Source organism: Saimiri boliviensis, chromosome 11 (assembly GCF_048565385.1).
Source record: "Saimiri boliviensis isolate mSaiBol1 chromosome 11, mSaiBol1.pri, whole genome shotgun sequence".
Classification (NCBI taxonomy): domain Eukaryota; kingdom Metazoa; phylum Chordata; class Mammalia; order Primates; family Cebidae; genus Saimiri; species Saimiri boliviensis.
This window is the reverse complement of record NC_133459.1, coordinates 36473088-36493532: the sequence shown is the minus strand read 5'-3', so window position 1 is coordinate 36493532 and position 20445 is coordinate 36473088. Positions and strand designations below refer to the sequence as shown.

General features: G+C 46.9%; 1 protein-coding gene and 1 non-coding gene across 5 annotated transcripts in view; one reads left to right on the top strand and one right to left on the bottom strand.

Moving 5' to 3' along the window:
* Positions 1-20445, top strand: part of EPHA10 (EPH receptor A10) — a 44325-nt gene that overhangs the window by 7326 nt on the left and 16554 nt on the right. For all 4 annotated transcript variants that reach the window (XM_039474606.2, XM_074380537.1, XM_074380538.1 and 1 more), the window contains exons 4-6: positions 4040-4195; positions 5086-5436; positions 17907-18040. In XM_039474606.2, coding sequence (XP_039330540.1) covers positions 4040-4195; positions 5086-5436; positions 17907-18040 — 641 coding nt within the window. The remainder of the gene's footprint in view (positions 1-4039; positions 4196-5085; positions 5437-17906; positions 18041-20445) is intronic.
* LOC120366251 (small nucleolar RNA U13) lies at positions 7332-7435 on the bottom strand. Its single transcript, XR_005580982.1, has one exon. It is a non-coding gene; the product is annotated as a small nucleolar RNA U13 (small nucleolar RNA).

The window sequence follows — 20445 nt, the reverse complement described above, 5'->3', positions numbered from 1 at the left end:
GTAGCCTTTGATGAGGTTAAAGGGAGAGATCCAGGGTGGAGACAAAGGGATTGGCCTTCAACAGGAGATGGCTCATTCCCTCCTTTAGGACTGGAAAGAAGGAGGAGAGGGAGATGGTTGTGAATGGGGACATTTGTGTGTTTTGATGGGCAGATGTTGAGGGAGTTACCAACTGATGGCTTCTCTTCTCCCTATAAGGTGGGAGGGAGCACATCTGTAGAAGTGGACAGTAAGGTCCTTGTCTGTTTTATTCATTGCTGGGTATCTATAGAGGCTACATAATAGATGCTAAAAAAACATTTGCTGAATGAATGGATTAGGAGTGAGAGGAGGAGGTTTCTCTGAGAAATGGGGGAGAAGGAGAGAGGGAGAAAGAGACTCAGAAACCCAATCCATGTCTGATGAGACCAGAAAAAGGCCACTTGTAATGGCTTCAGCTTTGCCTTGGGGAGTTGGAAGCTGTGGACAATGCCAAGGAAAGCTTCACTGGGGAGATGTTATTTGAACTGGGGTTTGGAGAATTATGGAAGTTTGCCAGGAGAAAAGGGATATAAGGAGTTATAGAACAAGACACAGAAGGATGAGCTCAGTGTAGCACAGTAAAGTGGCGGGCAGTGGGGAGCTGTTGCAGGATATTAGGAAGGGAGGAAATTGTTGGACTTAGAAAGGTCTTCCAAGTGCCTTCTGCAGCTAACACAGACTTCCCTCTAAAAGTAAATAGATAAGAGGGGAATAGAGCTAAGATGTTCTTTTCTCCTTTTTGTTTCTCTTTAGTGACCTTGACTTTTGTTCTCTTAGTCACTAGAGAAATTAGTGAAAGAACTGGGATTTCCTTTGGGGGAAAAAAAATCAGGGCATGTAACCAGTATCTTTTATTCTTCACTAGGGCCAAGTGCAGTGGCTCACACCTGTAATCCCAGCAATTTGGGAGGCCAAGGCAGGACGATTGCTTGAGCCAGGAGTTCAAGATCAGCCTGGGCAACATAGGGGGACTCCATGTCTACACACACACAAATTAACTAGGTCTGGTGGCACAGCATGCCTGTGGTCCCAGCAACTTGGTAGGGCTGAGATGGGAGGATCGCTTGGCCCCAGGATGTGGAGGCTGTAGTGAGCTATGATTGTGCCACTGCACTCCAGCCTGGGCAACAGAGCAAGACCCTGTCACAAACAAGACAAACAAACAAACAAACCAACAGAAAACAACTCAGTGGGACTGCCTTGGAGCCAAGGGACCCAAGCTGATATGTTCCCTGAGGGTCCACAGGGCACAATGAGCCCCTGTGATGGGGTGGCACAAGGGGGTGGTGTGATGTGGGCTTGAGTTGGATTACAGACAGGGAAGCTAATGGGGGCTCATCCTAAGGAGCACTTTCTGCCAGTGTTGTCCAACAAAGGCAGTGTCACAAGCCGGCGAATGCCTCATGGTGAAGTATGTGACAAAGACTGTGGCTACTGCTAGGGAAGCTGCTGGAGGACCAGGCCAGTGGGAGCTGAGCCAGATTAGCTCTGAAGTTCTGACCTTGAGGAGAGGGAGGGACTGGCAGTCAGGAATCCCTGAATCTGCTCTTCAGCACAAACCCCTTCTTCTTCTTCTTCTTCTTTTTTTTTTTTTTTGAGACGGAGTTTCGCTCTTGTTGCCCAGGCTGGAGTGCAATGGCGCGATCTCGGCTCACCGCAACCTCCGCCTCCCGGGTTCAGGCAATTCTCCTGCCTCAGCCTCCTGAGTAGCTGGGATTACAGGCACGAGCCACCATGCCCAGCTAGTTTTTTGTATTTTTAGTAGAGACGGGGTTTCACCATGTTGACCAGGATGGTCTCGATCTCTTGATCCCGTGATTCACCCGCCTCGGCCTCCCAAAGTGCTAGGATTACAGGCTTGAGCCACCGTGCCCGGCCCTACAAATCCCTTCTAAACAGAGCCTCTCACAGCAGAGATGCCACTGTTGTCGCTGATGGGCCCACCCACCTCTAGGACAGCTGCCACCCTCATACACTTGTGGGGAGGGAGCCTCCAGCATTCTTCCCCTATTGCTGTGAAACCGTGTGAACAGATCCTTTATCTGGGCCCTCACTTGCTCTCCTATTTCACAACAGAGGTGGGCAGGCCATGATGGTTATTCCTATTTGACCGGTGGTTTCTTGAGGCCAAAGAGGCACGAGGAGTGGCCCAGCCAACGCTAGAACCCAAGCCTGCCAAGTTCCAGCCAGGAGGAAAACCTCCAGGCATGGAGGTTTTCTGCTGCCCACTAGACCATGGGGATAGTCGGCCCATGCTTTGTTCTGCCAGCAGAGAAGGCTTTGAAAAGCTCCTGGGCTGCTGAGTCCCTCCCACAGAGTTGTGTTGCCCAGGACTCTGGGCAAGATGGACCCTCCCAAGCCCAAACCTTCCAAACAGTGGGAGTCTTAGTCCCCTCCCCTCTTCTCCCACACAGGCTGAAAGTTCTTCCCCAAGAGCTAGTCTGCACCCTTTCTGTCATACTGCATCTTCTTGGAGCTGGAGACCAGCCAGCTAAACTAGAGGGGAGGGCCAGAGAACAAGGGAAGGACCACCCAATCTCTGAGACGTCGGGTCGGGAGCCACTGCCTCCCTCCTTGGCCCAGCGGGAGAGAAATTTTTTGAAGTGGGTGTTTAGCAGTTACCACTTAAGGCTTGTAGAGGAGGAACAGTAATTACTACCATTATTGTGAACATGTGTTTGGTGCTGGGCTAGGGGGTTTACATGTTTTATCTCAATCCTCCAACAACCTTTTTTGAGGTAGGTATTCAACACAAGGCTCAGAGAGGTCAACTGAAGTGCTCAAGGCTACACAGTAAATACGTAGTGTGACTCAGCTACAAACCCAGGTTGTTCAGATAGAAACCCTTGTGTTCTTAACAACCTGTGTTCTGAGAAGTGAGAAGCAAACTGAGTAGGTGTCAAGACTGGAACCAGGTCTGACTCACGACCCAGGGAACTTTTACTGGCCCTTCTTTCTCCACCCACCCTCCCCACACCTGGTTGGCTTTAATTTCAGTTGAGAATTTATGATGCATGAACTCGAATGATGGTGGCGGTGGGAGGGTGTGTGTGTGTGTGCGTGTGCATGCATGCTTGTGGGTCTGTCCCTGGGTAAGCACTTGGGACATCTCCCCCCTCTCTTTCTCACACCAGGACTGCAGAGTTTGGCTCATTTTTTTTCTTCCAGTGGGCATGAGGGTGGTGTGATGCTGGCTTGGGTTGGAATCCCACAGGCTGTGGGGCAGTAGCTGTAGGCAACTTCACCTCTCCTAGCCTTAGCTCCCCCGTTTTAAAAAGGGGAAAAAGGGCCAAGCACAGTGGCTCATGCCTGTAATTTCAACACTTTGGGAGGCAGAGGTGGGGGGCAGGGCAGATCACTTGAGGCCAGGAGTTCGAGACCAGCCTGGCCAGCATCGTGAAACTCCATCTTTATTAAAAATACAAAAACCAAAGCAAACAAAATCAGCCAGGCATGGAGGTGCATGCTTGTAAATCCCAGCTACCTGGGAGGCTGAGGCAGGAGAATTGCATAAACCTGGGAGGTAAAGGTTGCAGTGAGCTGAGATCTGGCCACTGCACTCCAGCCTGGGCAACAGAATGAGACTCTCTCAAAAACAAAAATAAAAAAAAATAAATAAAAAGAGGATAATCTCATAGGTGGTTGTAAGGATATGAATTAACAGACATAATTTTTAAAAAAGTAAATACAGACAGGGTTTCACCATGTTGCCCAGGCTGGTCTCCAGCTCCTGGACTCTAGTGATCCTCTGGCTTTGGCCTTCCAAAGTGTTGAGATTATGGGCGTGAGCTACTGCGCCCGGCTGAAAGTAAAATATTTCAGTTTTCCGAACACACTGAGCGTTTACTAAGGGTCGGTAATGGGTTGTTTAGGAGTCACTCCACGGGGCAGTGCTGACTGCAGTCCCCTGTTTTCCTATTGAAATTGGAGGAGATAAACCCTGCCCTAACCAGGCCAGTCAGCAAAGCGGGGAGAAACTGTGGCGGAGCCCCAGCTTCTCACCCGCCATGCCCTGCAGCCTGTCCCCCAGGGTTTTACAAAGTGTCCCCGCGGCGGCCCCTCTGCTCACCGTGCCCAGAGCACAGCCGGGCCCTGGAAAACGCCTCCACCTTCTGCGTGTGCCAGGACAGCTACGCGCGCTCGCCTACCGACCCGCCCTCGGCTTCCTGCACCCGTGAGTCCCCCTCTAGGGTGCACTGCAGAGGGTGGCGGGGTGGGGGAGGACAAGGAAGGCCTGATCCGGGTGGTGGTGAGGGTGGGGGCTCCGAACTGGGGCGCAGGAGGGCGGGTATGGGGGCCAGCGCCCCGGAAGGCGAGGTATGGGGACCGGAGCCTGGACGGGCGCTGAGGGGCGGGGCCTTGGATGAGAAGAACCATCCAAGGTTAGGATGCTTGGCGGGTCACTGAGGAGAGCGCCCCTCCGCCGCCCTCTCTGCACGCTGCGTACCCTCCAGTCGAAAGGGGGGCTCCCGACCTTCGCACCATCGGTTCACGGTCCACACACTCCCATCCTCGGCTCCTCACTTACCTCCTCCCACATCCTCACCACTGCCCTGCCGCTCTCACCTGCCGACCTCCCAAGGGCTCTCACACCTGGGTCTCTGACCCGTCCCTGGGGGAGGGACAAGCCCCTGCTCCCTCTCGCCCAGGGCTCATCCATACTTGACCCCTCACTGACCATCTCTGTTCCAACCTCCCTGACTGAACTCACGCCCCCATCCCTCCCACCCCCAGACCCCTCTCCCCTGTCCTATCTCCCACGCCCACTGGCTCCCACGACGCCTTTTCCGCTCAACCATCCCTGTCCCTTCACTGATCGTCCCTTCTGCCCTCCTCCCTGACTGACCCCACGCTCCCGTCCCCCGTCCCTGCATATCTATCCCGTCCCCTGCATCCACCCAGTCCCCTGATGAGCGCCCCGCTCCCTCCTCCCCGATTGACCCTCGCGCTCCAGCTTCTCCCGCCTCATTGGAAGGTGGACCAGCCCCCGCCCGCCCCGTGCATCCCGCCCTCCTAGCGGGCTCCCACGCCCCGCCCTGACCGCCCTGCCCCTGTGCCGCCCAGGGCCGCCGTCGGCGCCGCGGGACCTGCAGTACAGCCTGAGCCGCTCCCCGCTGGCGCTGAGGCTGCGCTGGCTGCCGCCGGCCGACTCAGGCGGACGCTCGGACGTCACCTACTCGCTGCTGTGCCTGCGCTGCGGCCGCGAGGGCCCGGCGGGCGCGTGCGAGCCGTGCGGGCCGCGCGTGGCCTTCGTGCCGCGCCAGGCCGGGCTGCGGGAGCGCGCCGCCACGCTGCTGCACCTGCGGCCCGGCGCGCGCTACACCGTGCGCGTGGCCGCGCTCAACGGCGTCTCGGGTCCGGCGGCCGCCGCGGGAGCCACCTACGCGCAGGTCACCGTCTCCACCGGGCCCGGGGGTAAGGCCGCCTGTCCCCCCGCCCGCATCCCCCGTCCCGAGGCCCCAGCGCCTGCTGCCCCCGCGCCCTCCCGGGGCCGCCCCGTCGGTCCAGCAGGAGCCCCACCCACTCTCCCCAGAGAAGCCACTCTCTGTGCACGCACCCGGCCCCTCTCCGGGACACGAAGTCACCCCCGGACTCCTCAGCGTCAGTCGCCCTCCCGGGTCTGCAAGAGGGACTGAGAATGCAGGCGTTCCCTTGCTACGGGCCAGAGGGGAGGCGCGCGGTTCTGTGCGTCTGCTGGAAGCCGCTGGGTGCTCGCCTTTCTCCTGAGCGCCCTGCACAAAGCCGCTGTCCGGCTAACAGCTCGGCAATTGGCCTTGCCGCTGACTTCTCAGGGAAAAAAGAGGTGGAAAGTCCCTTAATCTCTTACCTTACCTTTAAAAAAGTCAGTAGGAAGCCGAATTTACTTCCTTCTCTCTGTCTGGGGAAGCGGGGTCCCGTCATGTGTCCCTTGCCTCCATCCCTCGGCCTCTGCATGGTTTTGCTGTGTTGGCCACCCTTTTCCTGATCCCGGGAAATGGCAAGGAAGCTTGTAGAGTTAGGCTGTAGGGGAGATGGAACGCACCAGCCAACACATCGCTGAGACTGGACATGAGATGCGTTAAGTGAAGACCTGCAGCCTTTTTCCACCACACCTTCACTCCTGACAGTTTCTTTGCAAGAAAGATAAGCTAGTGGTAAGGTTTCTGACTCTATTCCTAATCGAGGCGATAGGATCCGTCTGTGACCCTGCTTCCCTGCCTTCTGTGATTCCGCTTCTGTCTTCTGGCAGTTCTGTTGCCTAGGAGAAGTCTGAGGCTAGGGTTATTTTCATTCTTTTCTACATAACTTGGACATATGACATATATATGTATACACACGGATGTTAGAATATTCTTTAACCTACTTAACCTGTTGAAAATAAACTTTTTTTTTTTTTTTTTTTTTTTTTTTAATGGAGTTTTGCTCTTGTCACCCAGGCTGGAGTGTGGTGGTGTGATCACAGCTCATGACAACCTCTGTCTTATGGGTTCAAGCGATTCTCCCACCTCAGCCTCCCGAGTAGCTGTGATTACAGGTGGGCACCGCCACACCCAGCTAATTTTTATATTTTTAGTAGAGATGGGGTTTCACCATGTTGGCCAGGCTGGTGTTGAACTCCTGACCTTAAGTGATCTGCCTGCCTCAGCCTCCCAAAGTGCTGGGATTACAGACGTAAAGCACCATGCACCCAGCCAGAAATAATCATTTGACCAATATGGATTTCTTTTGATTGAGTAAACCTTTTGATTTGCACAACTTTTTTTTTTTTTTTTCTGGAAAACTTTTTTTCAGGCCAGGCACAGTGGCACAGGCCTGTAGTCCCAGCATTTTGGGAGCCTGAGGCTAGGAACAACATAGTGAGATCCTGTCTCTACAAAAATTTATTAAAATTAGCCAGACATGGTGATGTGTGCCTATAGTCCCTGCTGCTCAGGAGGCTGAAGCAGGAGGATCACTTGAGCCCAGGAGTTTGAGGCTGCAGTAAGTGATGATTGTGCCACTGCACTCCAGCCTGGGCGACAGAGCCAGACCATGTCTCTTAAAAAAGTTTTCTTCAGCTACTGCTTTGACTAGAACTTCTGATAGCTTAAACATATCTCTTATTTAAAATATTTCTAAGCCTTAGGTTGTATATTCATTTTCTGATTCTCAAATCTTGTCACTTGACTTCCTTGATCATTTTGAGCTCTTAATCCACTTCCACTGCCTTTTGGAGGTTTCCCAGCTCGTCTGGGTTTCTGGAACAGTACTGTTTTTCACTGTCTCTATTGTGATTTAACATTTGCTATTGCATTTACATTTTTTAAAATTCCTTTTCGATCTTTCTTTCATGTTAGACGGGTATTGTGCCGATGTCGTAAAAAGGTTCAAGGGTGACACATCTCACACATGAGTGTGAATTCCCAATCATCACACCCACAAACTACAAAAGGATCACATTTTAAAAAATTCAGTGTAGAAAAAGAAGCTATAATCGTATTATGCCGACATAAACCACTATTAATATTTTAGAGTATATACTTCCAGAAATGTTTTTATCTCTATATTCATATTTGTAATTATCTACCCGTAAAACTCCTTTTGTTTTTTGTTTTTGTTTTTTTTTAATATTTAAATTATTTTACATTTTCTTTTTTAAAATTTTATTTTAGGTGTATTCTATATCCGGCATTTCTCCCCATGTTATCCCTCCCCACCCTCCCCACTCCCCACCGTCCCTCGCTTACCCCGCAACTACCCGCAGTGTGTGATGCTCCTCTCCCTGAATCCATGTGTTCTCATTGTTAAACACCCTCCTGTGAGTGAGAACATGCCATGTTTGGTTTTCTGTTCTTGCATCAGTTTGCTGAGAATGATGGTTTCCGGATTAATCCAAGTCCCTACAAAGGACACAAACTCATTGTTTTTTATGGTTGCATAGTATTCCATGGTGTATATGTGCCACATTTTCTTTGTCCTGTCTATCATTGATGGGCATTTGGGTTGGTTGCAGGACTTTGCTATTGTACACAGGGCTGCAGTGAACATATGTGTGCATGTGTCTTTATAGTAGTACGATTTATAGTTCTTTGGGTATATACCCAGTAATGGGATTGCTGGAAAACCCCTTTTGTTTTAATACAGTCATGCATCGTATGATATTTTGGTCAACAATGGATGGAATATATGATGGTGGTCCTATAAGATTATAATGGAGCTGAAAGACTCCTGTCACATAGTGCTTTCTGTTACAATTGCCCACAGTATTCAGTACAGTTACAGGCTATTATCCAGGCTGTACGGGTTGTAGCCTAGAAATGTGATAGGCTATACCATCTAGGTTTGTGTAAGTATACTTTGATGTTTCTGTAGCAATGAAATCGCCTAACAGCGTATTTCTCAGAACATCTTCCCATCATTTAGCAATCTGTGACAGTATATGTAATACTTTTATCTGGCATTTTATATTAGCAATCTTAACTGTTTTGACACAGATGGATTTAAAAGCCATGTTAAGGAAATAATCTTCTATTTCCACTTTCTCCATAAAAATACTAAGCTTCTACTGATCGAGGGCCGCTGTATTTGGCACTGTGCAATATGATTTTCTACATTAATTCATTGAAATGGTGCCGGGCGCGGTGGCTCACGCCTGCAATCTCAGCACTTTGGGAGGCCAAGGCAGGCAGATCATTTGAGATCAGGAGTTCGATGGGGTTTCAGCTTGGCCAACAAGGTGAAACCCCACCTCTAGTAAAAAAAAAAAAAAAAAAAAAAAAAGCCAGGTGTGGTGGCACAGGCCTGTAATCCTAGCTACTGGGGAAGCTGAGGCAGGAGAATCGCTTGAACCCCAGAAGTAGAAATTGCAGTGAGCCAAGATCGTGCCACTGCACTCCAGCCTGGGTAACAGAGTGAGACTCCACCTCAAAAAAAAAAAAAAAAAAAAAAATTAAATGAAACTCAGATTGGTCTTGGAACCCAGGTCTGTGTGCCCTCAAAGCCCTGAGCCTTTAACCCCTAGGCCATATAATGCTTCTGCTTTTTACTGAACTTTTTCTAAAAATCAGAAGTGGATGTTAATTTTATAAAATGCTTCTTAAGCATTTTCAAGATGACCACATTTTTCCCCCTTTGACCTCAGTATGATGAATGCTATTAATGGATTTTTCAGTTTGAACTCTCTGTACTCCTGGATTATACCCTACTGGATATGAGTATATTATTCTTTTGATATTTTGCTGAGTTCATTGGCTTATATTTCAATGTTTTTTTTTTTTATCTACATTTCTTTTTTTTAAAATTTTTATACAAAGAGCTCTTGCCATGGAACCATCTGCATTTCTAAGAGGGATTAGTGTTTTGTAATGTGTTCTTTGTCAAGTTTTGGCACTGTGGTGATACTGGCTTTAGTAAAGGCATCAGGAAAAATTTCTTCTTTTTCCCTGCTCTGGGGTATTTTAATAGCAAATTTATATATTACTTGAAGGCATGAAAAACTGCCTGGGAAACTTTCTGGGATCGATGCCATTTTTTGGGAGAAAGTTTGATATTTTATTTATTTAGTTAGTTAGTTTTTGAGATGGAGTTTTGCTCTTGTTGCTGAGGCTGGAGTGCAATGGCACAATCTTGACTCACTGCAATCTCTGCCTCCAGGGTCCAAGTGATTCTCTAGTCTCAGCCCCCGGAAAAGCTGGGATTACAGGCATTCGCCTCCAACCTTGGCCTATTTTGTATTTTTAGTAGAGATGGAGTTTCTCCATGTCGGCCAGAATGGTCTCGATCTCTTGGTCTCGTGATCCACCCGCCTCAGCCACCCGAAGTGCTGGGATTACAGGCATGAACCACTGTGCCCAGCCAAAAGCTTTTAATTTTGATGAAGTCTGATTTATCTATTTTTTCTTTGGTTGTTTGTACTTTTGGTGTCATCGCTAAGAAACCATTGCTTAGTCCAAGGTTAATATTTCTGTGTTTCTTTTTAGTGTTGTAGTTTTGACTCAAATTATTTTAGAGGATGTGCTTTCATTTCTAGATGACTTGCTTTTATTTTGTTTATGTTGCTGATTGTAATGCTTCATGGAGGTTCGTGCATGTAAAAGTTTTTAAACTATTTCATGCTACTTTAAAACAATATGCACTATTTTGTAGTATAGTTCTTTTTTTTCTCACTCTCTTTATATCTATCTATCTATCTATCTATCTATCTATCTATCTATCTATCTATTTGCCTACCTACCTGTCTATATGTAGATGCTCTTCAACTTAAAGACAGGCTTATGTCCCATTAAGCTCATTATAAATTGAAAATATTATAAGTTTCAAAATGCATTTAAGACACCCAGCCTGCCAAACCTCATACCTTAGCCTAGCCTACTTTAAACGTGCCCAGAGCACTTCCATTAGCCTACAGTTGGGCAAAATCACCTATTTTACAATGAATGTCTATTTTACATTGAGTATGTCATGTAATTTATTGAATACTGTTCTGAAGTGCAAAATCAGAATGGTTGTATTGCTTTTACATCATTGTAAAACGATCATCAGTTAAACCATCACAAGTTATTATTCAGTTGGAGTGACTTCTTGTTTTTTACTCGTTTCAAAGACTGAGGGGGGTTTGTTTTGCACTCTGTTTGTGATTTTGTTAAAATTCCTTGTATTTGTAATGAATTTTATTTTAAATATTTCAATTTTGCTGATGTATTTTTAGTTTCTTCACCCACCCCTTCTCAGTTTCTCCATTTTTATCTCATCTCTTCTTGTTTCTTTTTCTTCTCCACCTGTTTTCTCCTTATGACCTTCTGTACCTAGTTGGTGGAGGCTGTGTTTTCTTTCTTCTTAACATGCCAGAGCATCTCCTTATTCTCTATCACATTAAATCACTTTTCAAGATTTGCTTCTCCTGAATCTTCAGAACAATGCTCCTATTCCCTTATTCTGAAATATTTTTTCATATACCCAATTTCTGGTATTTTCTGTCTACTCATTCTTGAGTAAGGGGTTAGCTGTTGTTTGCCAACAATGACAAAAAAGATAACTGAATTGCCCTTTGAATTAGTTGTGAGGTTTTCAACTGCAAGTAGCAATAAATCCCAGTCTAACTGATTTTATTATTATTTTTAGAGACAGGATCTGACTCTGTCACTTAAGCTGGAGTGCAGTGGCATGATCATAGCTCACTGTAACCTCAAACTCCTGGGCTCAGGTGATCCTCCCCACTAAGCCTCCCAAGTGGTTAGGACTGCAGGCATGTGCCAACATGCCCAGCTGACTTTTTTCTTTTTTAATTTTTTTTTTGTACAGATGGGGTATTGCTATGTTGCCCAGGCTGGTCTCTAACTCCTGGCCTCAGGTGAGACTCCCACCTATGCCTCTCAAAGCTCTGGGATTACAGGCATGAGCCACAGTGCTGGGCCCTAACTGACTTTAACTTAAATGATTTCTTACCTCACGTAAGAGGGCTAGAGTTAAAGCTTGGTTCACTCAGCAACTCAAAAGTGTCCTCAAGGACTCAGGTTTTTTCTCTCTGTCCTCTCTGCCATTCTTAGCATATAGGCTGGTTCCCTCATGGCAGCAAGTTGGCTGTAGCAGCTCCAGACATCACATCCTTACCATTCAGAGGCAGGAAAAGAACTTTCTTCTTCTCGGGTATCTTTTTAAAAGCAAGAAACTTTTCTCTGAATCCCCGTCCCCAGCTAACTTATTTTGTTGTCCTGAAATGGATTATAAATCCAGCCCTAAACCATTCATTGGCAAAGGGAATGAGTGCACACAAATGTCTTAGAACAACCAGGAGACCGTAGACTCTGAACCAAAAATTCAGCTCAGCTAGCAGGAAAGCGGGGCAAGGCTGTCGACTTTGACCCCACTAGGGTGCTGGCTGATTCCCATCCCAAATCTACAGCTGGAGAGCTTTTAGATCCATTAGCAGGATTTATCAGGCTTTCATCTACTTATCTCTTTGGAACTGAAATGGAACCATCTTCTACCTCTCTATCCTGGCTGTGTAATGCTCTCCACACATGTAGCTTTAAAAACATGATATTTCTAGCCTCCCCTTCCCATCTCTGCCCCTTTCTGTATTTGCAAGGAACGTTGTCACCTCCTAGAATGCTTCACCACTCCTCTCACTTTGTGCTCAGGTCTTTTCTGGGAGCTGCCATCTCAAAGTGAATTTCGGCTGGGAAGCGCTCCTAGGGGACAGGGAAGAGCACTTTTCCTCGAAAGCAGCTCTGCGCTGGAGTGCTGGCTGTGCATTGTCCACTTGACAAAGACCTGGCTTTTTTTTTTGAGGGTCAGACACTGAGGGGAGGAATAAAGGATTTTTCGAGTTATTTTTAGAATGGGAGGCAATGCCACTCTGTGGGCAGTATAGCCTGGGGGTTCATTACAATCGCACTTTTTGATCTAGTCCCACTGGCTTGATCATAAGTAGAAATGTGCCACTCGACTCTCCAGCCCCCAATCTGGCGATCGGCTGTCAAGACTAGTTTATGGGCATGGTGTGGGTTTTCAACTCTTACTGTGTCTCTATGTTTTAATTGGAATTTGGGAAAAACACGGAGTGGAGGCTGATAGATGGGTATACCGTTTAAGACTAGAAGCCACATCCACACCCTTGTCAGAGCCTGAGCCACATACTTCCTGTCTCCAATTTTTTGCCTTATTACTCTCTGATCTCTGCTTTCCTCAATCCCCCAAAGTCAGCAGGAGCATTCACTTTATGAAAGCCAGAGGGAAACTTGAATCATCATCTTGTGCTGTCTCTTCTCGACATAAGACACTGCCCAGCACCAGCTCCTTTTGCTGGAATGCTGGTGCCGAGTGCTTGCTCAGTCTCTCATACACATGACTTCATAAAATTCCCACAGCATGCCTAGGAGGTGTCATCATTGTTCCTATTTTACACACAGGGAAACCAAGGCTCAGGGAGTAAGATCACTTGCTTGTGGACCAATAGTGGGCTCACCGCCAGAAAAGTCAGGAGGGAACCTTCCTAAATGTTCTCTTCCCGGGCTTCCATCACCTTGCTCACCCTTGGTCTTCCTCCTGCCTCTCTGGCTCCTTTTTTCAAACTTCTCTTCCTTTGCCTGTTTCTTAAATGCTGGCGTTTCTCAGACTTATTCCCTAAAAGCTTTTCCTCTTCTCTTTCTATGCGTTTTCCCTGGACAGTTTCATCCATTCACCTTCTGATGGCTCCTGCATCTCCATCTTTTTCTCAGACACCTTTTCTGAGCCCTGGAACCATTTCTCCCACTGCTTTCCTGGCATCTTCTCTTGGAAACCTCTTTGCTGAACACAAACCCCCGGCTGTATTACCTCCTGTACATGTGAGTATGTGTGTGTATGCTGCTGTTCACCTGACATTATCTAGACTAGCAATTCTCAACTTGTCTGCACACTGGAATCACCAAGAAACTTAAATAAAACAACAAACTCCTGAGCTCCAGCCTACAGAGGCAATGACTTGTTTGCTCTAGGTTGTGACCTGGGCATCAAATTTTTTTAATGTAAAAAACACATAAAATGTATCATCTTACCTATTTTATGTATATAGTGCAGTATGTTAACTAGATATGTTGTTCAGTGGATCTCTAACTTTTTCTTTTCCTTTTCTTTTTATTTTTTGAGATGGGGCCTTGCTGTATTGCCTAGGCTGGAGTACAGTGGCAGCCTTGATCTTCTGGGCTCAGGCTATCCTCCTGCCTCAGCCTCCCACGTAGCTGGGACCACAGGTGTGTGTCACCATGCCCGCCTAATTTTTTGATTTTTTGCAGAGACAGGGTCTCACTTAGTAGTCCAGGCTGGTGTTGAACCCTTGGGCTCAAGTGATCTTCCCACCTTGGCCCTCCCAGAGTGCTGAGATTACAGGCGTGAACTACAGCACCCGGTCTTTAGAACCTTTTCATCTTGCAAAGCTGTAATTCTATATCCATTTAACAACTCCCCTTTACCCCCACCACCCTCTCATGGCAACTACCATTTTACTTTCTTTTTCTTTCCAAAAACATACCAAATGGTAAAGAGCATCAACACAATCTTTTTTTTTTTTTTTTTTTTTTTTTTTAAGACTCAGTCTCACTCTTGTCCATCAGGCTGGAGTGCAATGGCGCAATCTTGGCTCACTGCAACCTCCGCCTCCCGGGTTCAAGTGATTCTCCTGCCTCAGCCTTCCAAGTAGCTGGGATTATAGGTGCTTGTCACCATGCCTGGCTAATTTTTGTATTTTTAGTAGAGACAAGGTTTCACCATGTTGGTCAGGCTAATCTTGCACTCCTGACCTCAGGTGATCCGCCTGCCTCGGCCTCCCAAAGTGCTGGGATTACAGGTGTGAGCCACCTCGCCTGGCCTTTTTTTTTCTTTGTTTTTTGAGTCAGGGTGTCACTCTGTCCACCAGGCTAAAGGGCACTGGTGCAATCTTGGCTCACTGCAACCTCTGCTTCCAGGGTACAACTGATTCTCCTGCCTCAGCCTCCCAAGTAGCTGAGATTATAGATGTCTGCCACCATCCCTGGTTAATTTCTGCATTTTTAGTAGAGACAGGCTTTTGCCGCATTGGCCAGGCTGGTCTCAAATTCCTGGCCTCAAGTGATCTGCTTGCCTTGGCCTCCCTAAATGTGCTGGGTTTACAGGCGCGAGCCACTGGATTTACAAGCATGAGCCACTGCGCCTGGCCTACTATTCTACTTTCTGTTTCAAAGAGTTTGACTGCTTTAGATACCTCACATAAGTGGAATCATGCAGTATTTGTCTTTTTGTGACTGGATTATTTTCCTTCGCATAATGTCTTCAAGGTTCATTTATATTGTGGCATATGACAGAATTTTCTTCTTTTTAAGGATTGAATAATATTCTATTGTGTATATACACCATATTTTCTTTATCCATTTATCTACTTATACATTTAGGTTGCTTCCGCCTCTTGGCTATTATGAATAATGCCCCAGTGAACATGGGTGAGCAGTATCTCTTCAGTTCTTTTTGAACTCTTGACCTCAGGTGATCCACCACCTTGGCCTCCCCAAGTGCTGACCTGATTTCAGTTCTTTTGGATATATGCCCAGAATCAGGATTGCTGGATCATATAGTAATTATAATTTTTTGAGGAACCTCCATATTGTTTTCCATAGCAGCTGCACCGATTACATTCCTACCAATGATGTACAAGGCTTCCAATTTCTTCATGTCCTTGCCAACACTTGTTACGTTCTATGTTTTTGGTAGTGGTCATCCTAAAGGGTGTGAGGCGATATCTCACTGTGGTTTTGGTTTGCATTTCTTGGCCATTTGTATATCTTTTTTTTTTTTTTTTTTGAGGCAGAGTTTCACTCCGTTACCCAGGCTGGAGTACAATGGTGCGATCTCAGCTCATCTCTGCCTCCCAGGTTCAAGCAATTCTCATGCCTCAGCCTCCCAAATAGCTGGGATTACAGGTGCATGCCACCACGCCCGGCTAACTTTTGTATTTTTAGTAAGGACAGGGTTTTACCATGTTGGCCAGGTTGGTCTAGAACTCTTGACCTCAGGTGATCCACCCCCTTGGCCTCCCCAAGTGCTGGGATTACAGGTGTGAGCCACCACGCCTGGCCTATATCTATTTTGAAGAAATGTCTACTCAGGCTGGTCTGAGTGCAGTGTTGTTTACAACTAATTGATCACATCCAGTTACAGATTCCTTTGTTCCTTCTCCACTCTCACTGCCTCACCTGATAGCCTAAAAAAAAAGTCTACTGAAGTCCTTTGTCCATTTTTTAACTGAGTTATTTGGTCTTTGTTATTGAGTTCTAGACAGTCTTTATACATTCTGGATAATAACCCCTTAGATATATGGTTAGCAACTATTTTCTCCCATTTCAAAGATTGCTTCTTTACTCTGATTATTGTTGTCTTCGCCCTGTAGAATTTTAAAAGTTTGATGTCGTCTCATTTGTCTATTTTTGTTTTTACCACCTGTGCTTCTGGTGTCATATCCAAGAAATCATTGATTGCTGAATCCAGTGTCATGAAGCTTTTCCCCTGTGTTTTCTTCTAGGGGTTTTATCATTTCAGATCCTACATTTAGGTCTTTAATCCATTTTGAGTTCATTTTTGTGTATGATATAAGGTGAGGGTCCAACTTCATTTTTTTACATGTGGATATCCACTTTTCTCAGTGTCATTTGGTGAAGAGACTGTACTTTCTGCATAGCATAACCTTGGTACCCTTGTGTGAGATCATTTGATCATACATGGAGAGGAATTATTTCTAGGCTCTGTATTCTGTTTCATTGGTCTATATGTCTGTACCATATTGTTTTGATTACTGTAGCTTTGAAATATGTTTTGAAGTCAGAAAGTGTGAGGAGTCTATCTTTGTGTGTGTGGGTGAGTTTTGTTGTTGGTTGGTTTTTGTAAATAATGGAGTCTCACTGTGTTGCTCAGGCTGGTCTCAAGCGATTCTCCCACCTTGGCCTCCCAAAGTGCTGGGATTATAGGTGCGAGCCCTGCCTCTGACCCAACTTTGTTTTTCCCATCCCATGATGGTCCTTTCAGATTCCGTATTTTAGGGTATTTTTTCTCTGTCTGTAAAAAATACTGGGATTTTGATAGGATTGCATTGAATCTGTAGTTCACTTTTGGTAGTAGGGACATTTTAACAATATTAAGTGTTCTATTCCATGAACACAGGATGCCTTTCCAATTATTTGTGTTTTCTTTAATTTCTTTCAGCAATGTTTTGTAGTTTTCTCTATGAAAGTCTTTAAATCCTGTGGTTAAGTTTATTTCTAAGTATTTTATTATTTTTGATGCTATTGTAAGTGGGATTGTTTTCCTAATTTTCTTTTTGAGTTGTTCATCATGTATAGAAACACAACTAATTTTTGTGCATTGGTTTTGTATTCTGCAGCTTTGCTGTATTTGTTTATTAGTTTTAAATTTTATTTTATTTTTTTGAGATGGAGTTTTGCTCTGTTGCCCAGGATGGAGTGCAGTGGTGTGATCTTGGCTCACTGCAGCCTCTGCCCCATGATTCTTCAGCCTCAGCCTCCTGAGTAGCTGAAATTACAGGTGTGGGCCACCATGCCCAGCTAATTTTTGTATTTTTAGTAGAGAGAAGGTTTTGCCATCTTGGCCAGGCTGATTTCGAACTCCTGAACTCAAAGTGATCCGCCCACCTCGGCATCCCAAAGTGCTGGGATGATAGGCATGAGCCACCATGCCTGGCCTAAAAACTCTGTGTGGAATCTTTAGGGTTTTCTACAGATAAAATCATGTCATCTGTAAACAGATAAATTTCCTGCTTCTTTTCCAGTTTGGATGCCTTTTATTTCTTTTTCTTGCCTAACTGCTCTGGCTAGAACTTCTGGTATTATGATGAGTAAAAGTGATGAGAGCAGACATCTTGCCTTTTTCCTGATGATGGACGGAAGGCTTCCAGTCTTTCACCATTGGGTATAATGTTCACTGTAGGCTTTTCATATATGGCCTTTATTCTTTTGGGATAATTTCCTTCTATTTCTAGTTTGTTGAGTGTATTACCTCTTGACCAGACCACTGGAATCGTTAATCATTTGCCCCTAAATGCTCTCTTATGTGTCCAAGCTGCAGCAAGTGTAGAAAGAGCCTGGAGCTTTAGAGCCAACCACCATGAGAGAAGCTGGGGTGTAGGCAGTGGGCAAGCAGCAGAAGGCCTGATGCTTTTCCCTCTGGGGACAAAGAAGAAAAGTACTGTGGGGGCAGAGGGGCCTCTTTCCTCCCATCCCGCAGACTCCTCCCCTTTGGCCACGCCTCTCAGGCTGTTCCCTAGCCCCGCCCACAGCCCCCAAGACCACGCCCCAGGCCTCTCTTAGCCCGGTCCCATAGCCCTGCACGCTGCACCCTCTTCCTCCTACCCCAAATCCTGCCACGTAGGGGGTCAAGGTGGAGAATGCCATGTTACTTACTTTCAGCGCCCTGGGAAGAGGATGAGATCCGCAGGGACCGAGTGGAGCCCCAGAGCGTGTCCCTGTCGTGGCGGGAGCCCATCCCTGCCGGAGCCCCTGGGGCCAATGGCACGGAGTACGAGATCCGATACTACGAGAAGGTGAGTACGTGTCTGGTAGGGACCTGCAGCCTGGCCCGCACCTGTCCCCCACCCCCGGGCTTCTGGTTCTTCAGGCCGTCCTCCCAGCAAAAGCCCTTCTAACTCCCTTTGTAAACATAACCGTCCTCTCCTAGGGGCCCCAGGCTCGAGTCTCTCCCTCCTTCCCCGGACTCCTGCTCCTCCTCTCTCTGCTCAGGTCTGTCTCCATCACCAACCATTTCCATTGTTCCCACGTCACCTCGTGTTTCAGTTGACAAAGAGATTTCTCTGGGGCTTGGTCTAGATTTTGTGTGGCTGAATCTTATACATGCCATTTGCAGAGCCCTTGTAAAGAAAAAGGACACAGAGAGATCATATCATTTCTAATTTTACAAAAATGCGTGCCCATGAAGCACATTGCTAGGTGTGGTGGTGTGCTGGTAGATGTTTAGCAGCCAGCTTTCCAGAACAATAAATGTATGAGTTATTATAATTTCAGTGATACAAAAAATGTGTAGCACAGCATTTACGGTGATAATAAAATATATACAGGACGCTTGATTGTGAACTCCATATAGCCAATTGATCCCTGTAGGATACTTGTGCTGATTTTTGCTGACCTCTTTTATCTGTTGTCAGTCTGTGGCTGCAGCTTAGCTGTGATGCAACAAATGGAGTCACATTCCAATCTGCTCATTTCCCTATAAGTTTATTATCTTTTTATTTATTTTTTTTATTTTGAAACAGAGTTTCATTCTTGTTGCCCAGGCTGCAGTGCAGTGGCATGATCTCAGCTCACTGCAACCTCTGCCTCCTGGGTTCAAGCGATTCTCCTTCCTCAGCCTCCCAAGTAGATGGGATTAGATGCCTGCCACTATATCTATCTGGCTAATTTTTATATATTTAGTAGTGACGGGGTTTCACCACGATGGCCAGGCTGGTCTCAAACCCCTGACCTCAGGTGATCCACCTGCCTCAGCCTCCCAAAGTGCTGGCATTACAGGCATGAGCCATTGTGCCTGGCGAGTTTATTTTCTTTAAATCTATATGTAAGCTACTGTTAAACTGTTTCTCACCTTGGTACAAATTATATTCACCAAAGTGAAACCTCTTTCAGCTTCTACCTGTGTCAGAACTTCACTCACTCCTCAACAACATGAGGGACTTCTTTGCTGAATCAGATAATAGATTTTGAATACTAGAAGTCTGTTGAGAGCTGTGAGTGTTGGGGCTGAATGGGAAGGAGGAGAGAGTCCTCAGTCACTGCTGGGTGTCTGACCTGGGTAACCCAAAGTATGGGGTACCACTGGCTGAGATAAAAAGCACTGAGTTGAAAGGGCAGGCTTGCGGCAAGATGATGAACCTGGTTTTGCTCATGTAGCATTCAGGGGGCCTGTGGGACACCTAGGTGGACTTACAGGTCTGAAGATCAAAGGAGAGGCCTGGCCTGGAGAGAGAGAGAGAGATTGTGGGTTCTCAGCATAGAGACAGTAGCTGTACCCCAGTGATTGGAGGAGAACAAGGAGGGCACTGAGAAGAGTGGCCAGGACAAAGCCCTGAGGAATGCTGATATTTAGGGGACAGCAGCAAAGGATACTGGGAAGGGGCTAGGTATGCAGCAGGTGCTTAGAAAGGACTCACTGAATGGACATTGAGAATCAGGGCATAGGCAAGAGTCCCAAGGCTGAGCTGGATGGATGCTCCCAGGCCATTAGCCAGGGAGTGTGAATTTGTTGGGCATGAAAACCCTCAAAAACAGGAGCAAGTGCTAGGCTCAGTGGCTCTCGCCTGTAATCCCAGCACTTTGGGAGGCCAGGCAGGAGGAAGGCTTGAGGCCAGAAGTTCAAGAGCAGCCTGGGCAATAAAGTGAGACTCCTACCTTTACAAAAAAGAAATTACCCAGCATGGTGGTGTGCGGCTGTGGTCCCAGCAACTTGGGATGCAGAAGCAGGAGGATTGCTTGAGCCCAGGCAGCCAAGGCTGCAGTGAGCAGTGATTGCACCACTGCACTCCAGCCTGGGCAACTGAGCAAGACCCTGTCTCAGAAAAACCCACCAAACCCCAAAACAATAAAAAAGAAGGAACAAGGCCAGGAGCGGTGATTCATGCCTGTCATCCCAGCACTTTGGGTGGCCAGGGTGGTGGATCACCTTAGGTCAGGAGTTCGAGACTAGGCTGTCCAACATGGTGAAACTGATGGTGGTAGGTGCCTGTAATCCCAGCTACTTGGGAGTCTGAGGCAGGGAGAATTACTTGAACCCAGGAGGTGGAGGTTGCAGTAAGCTGACATTGGACCACTGCACTCCAGCCTGGGTGACACAGCGAGACTCCGTCTCAAAAAAAAAAAAAAAGGAACAAATATATAAAGGGCTATATTTGAAGGGCTCTTTCAAGGAGCCTGCTGAGCTGAAGCCCTGCTGGGCCGC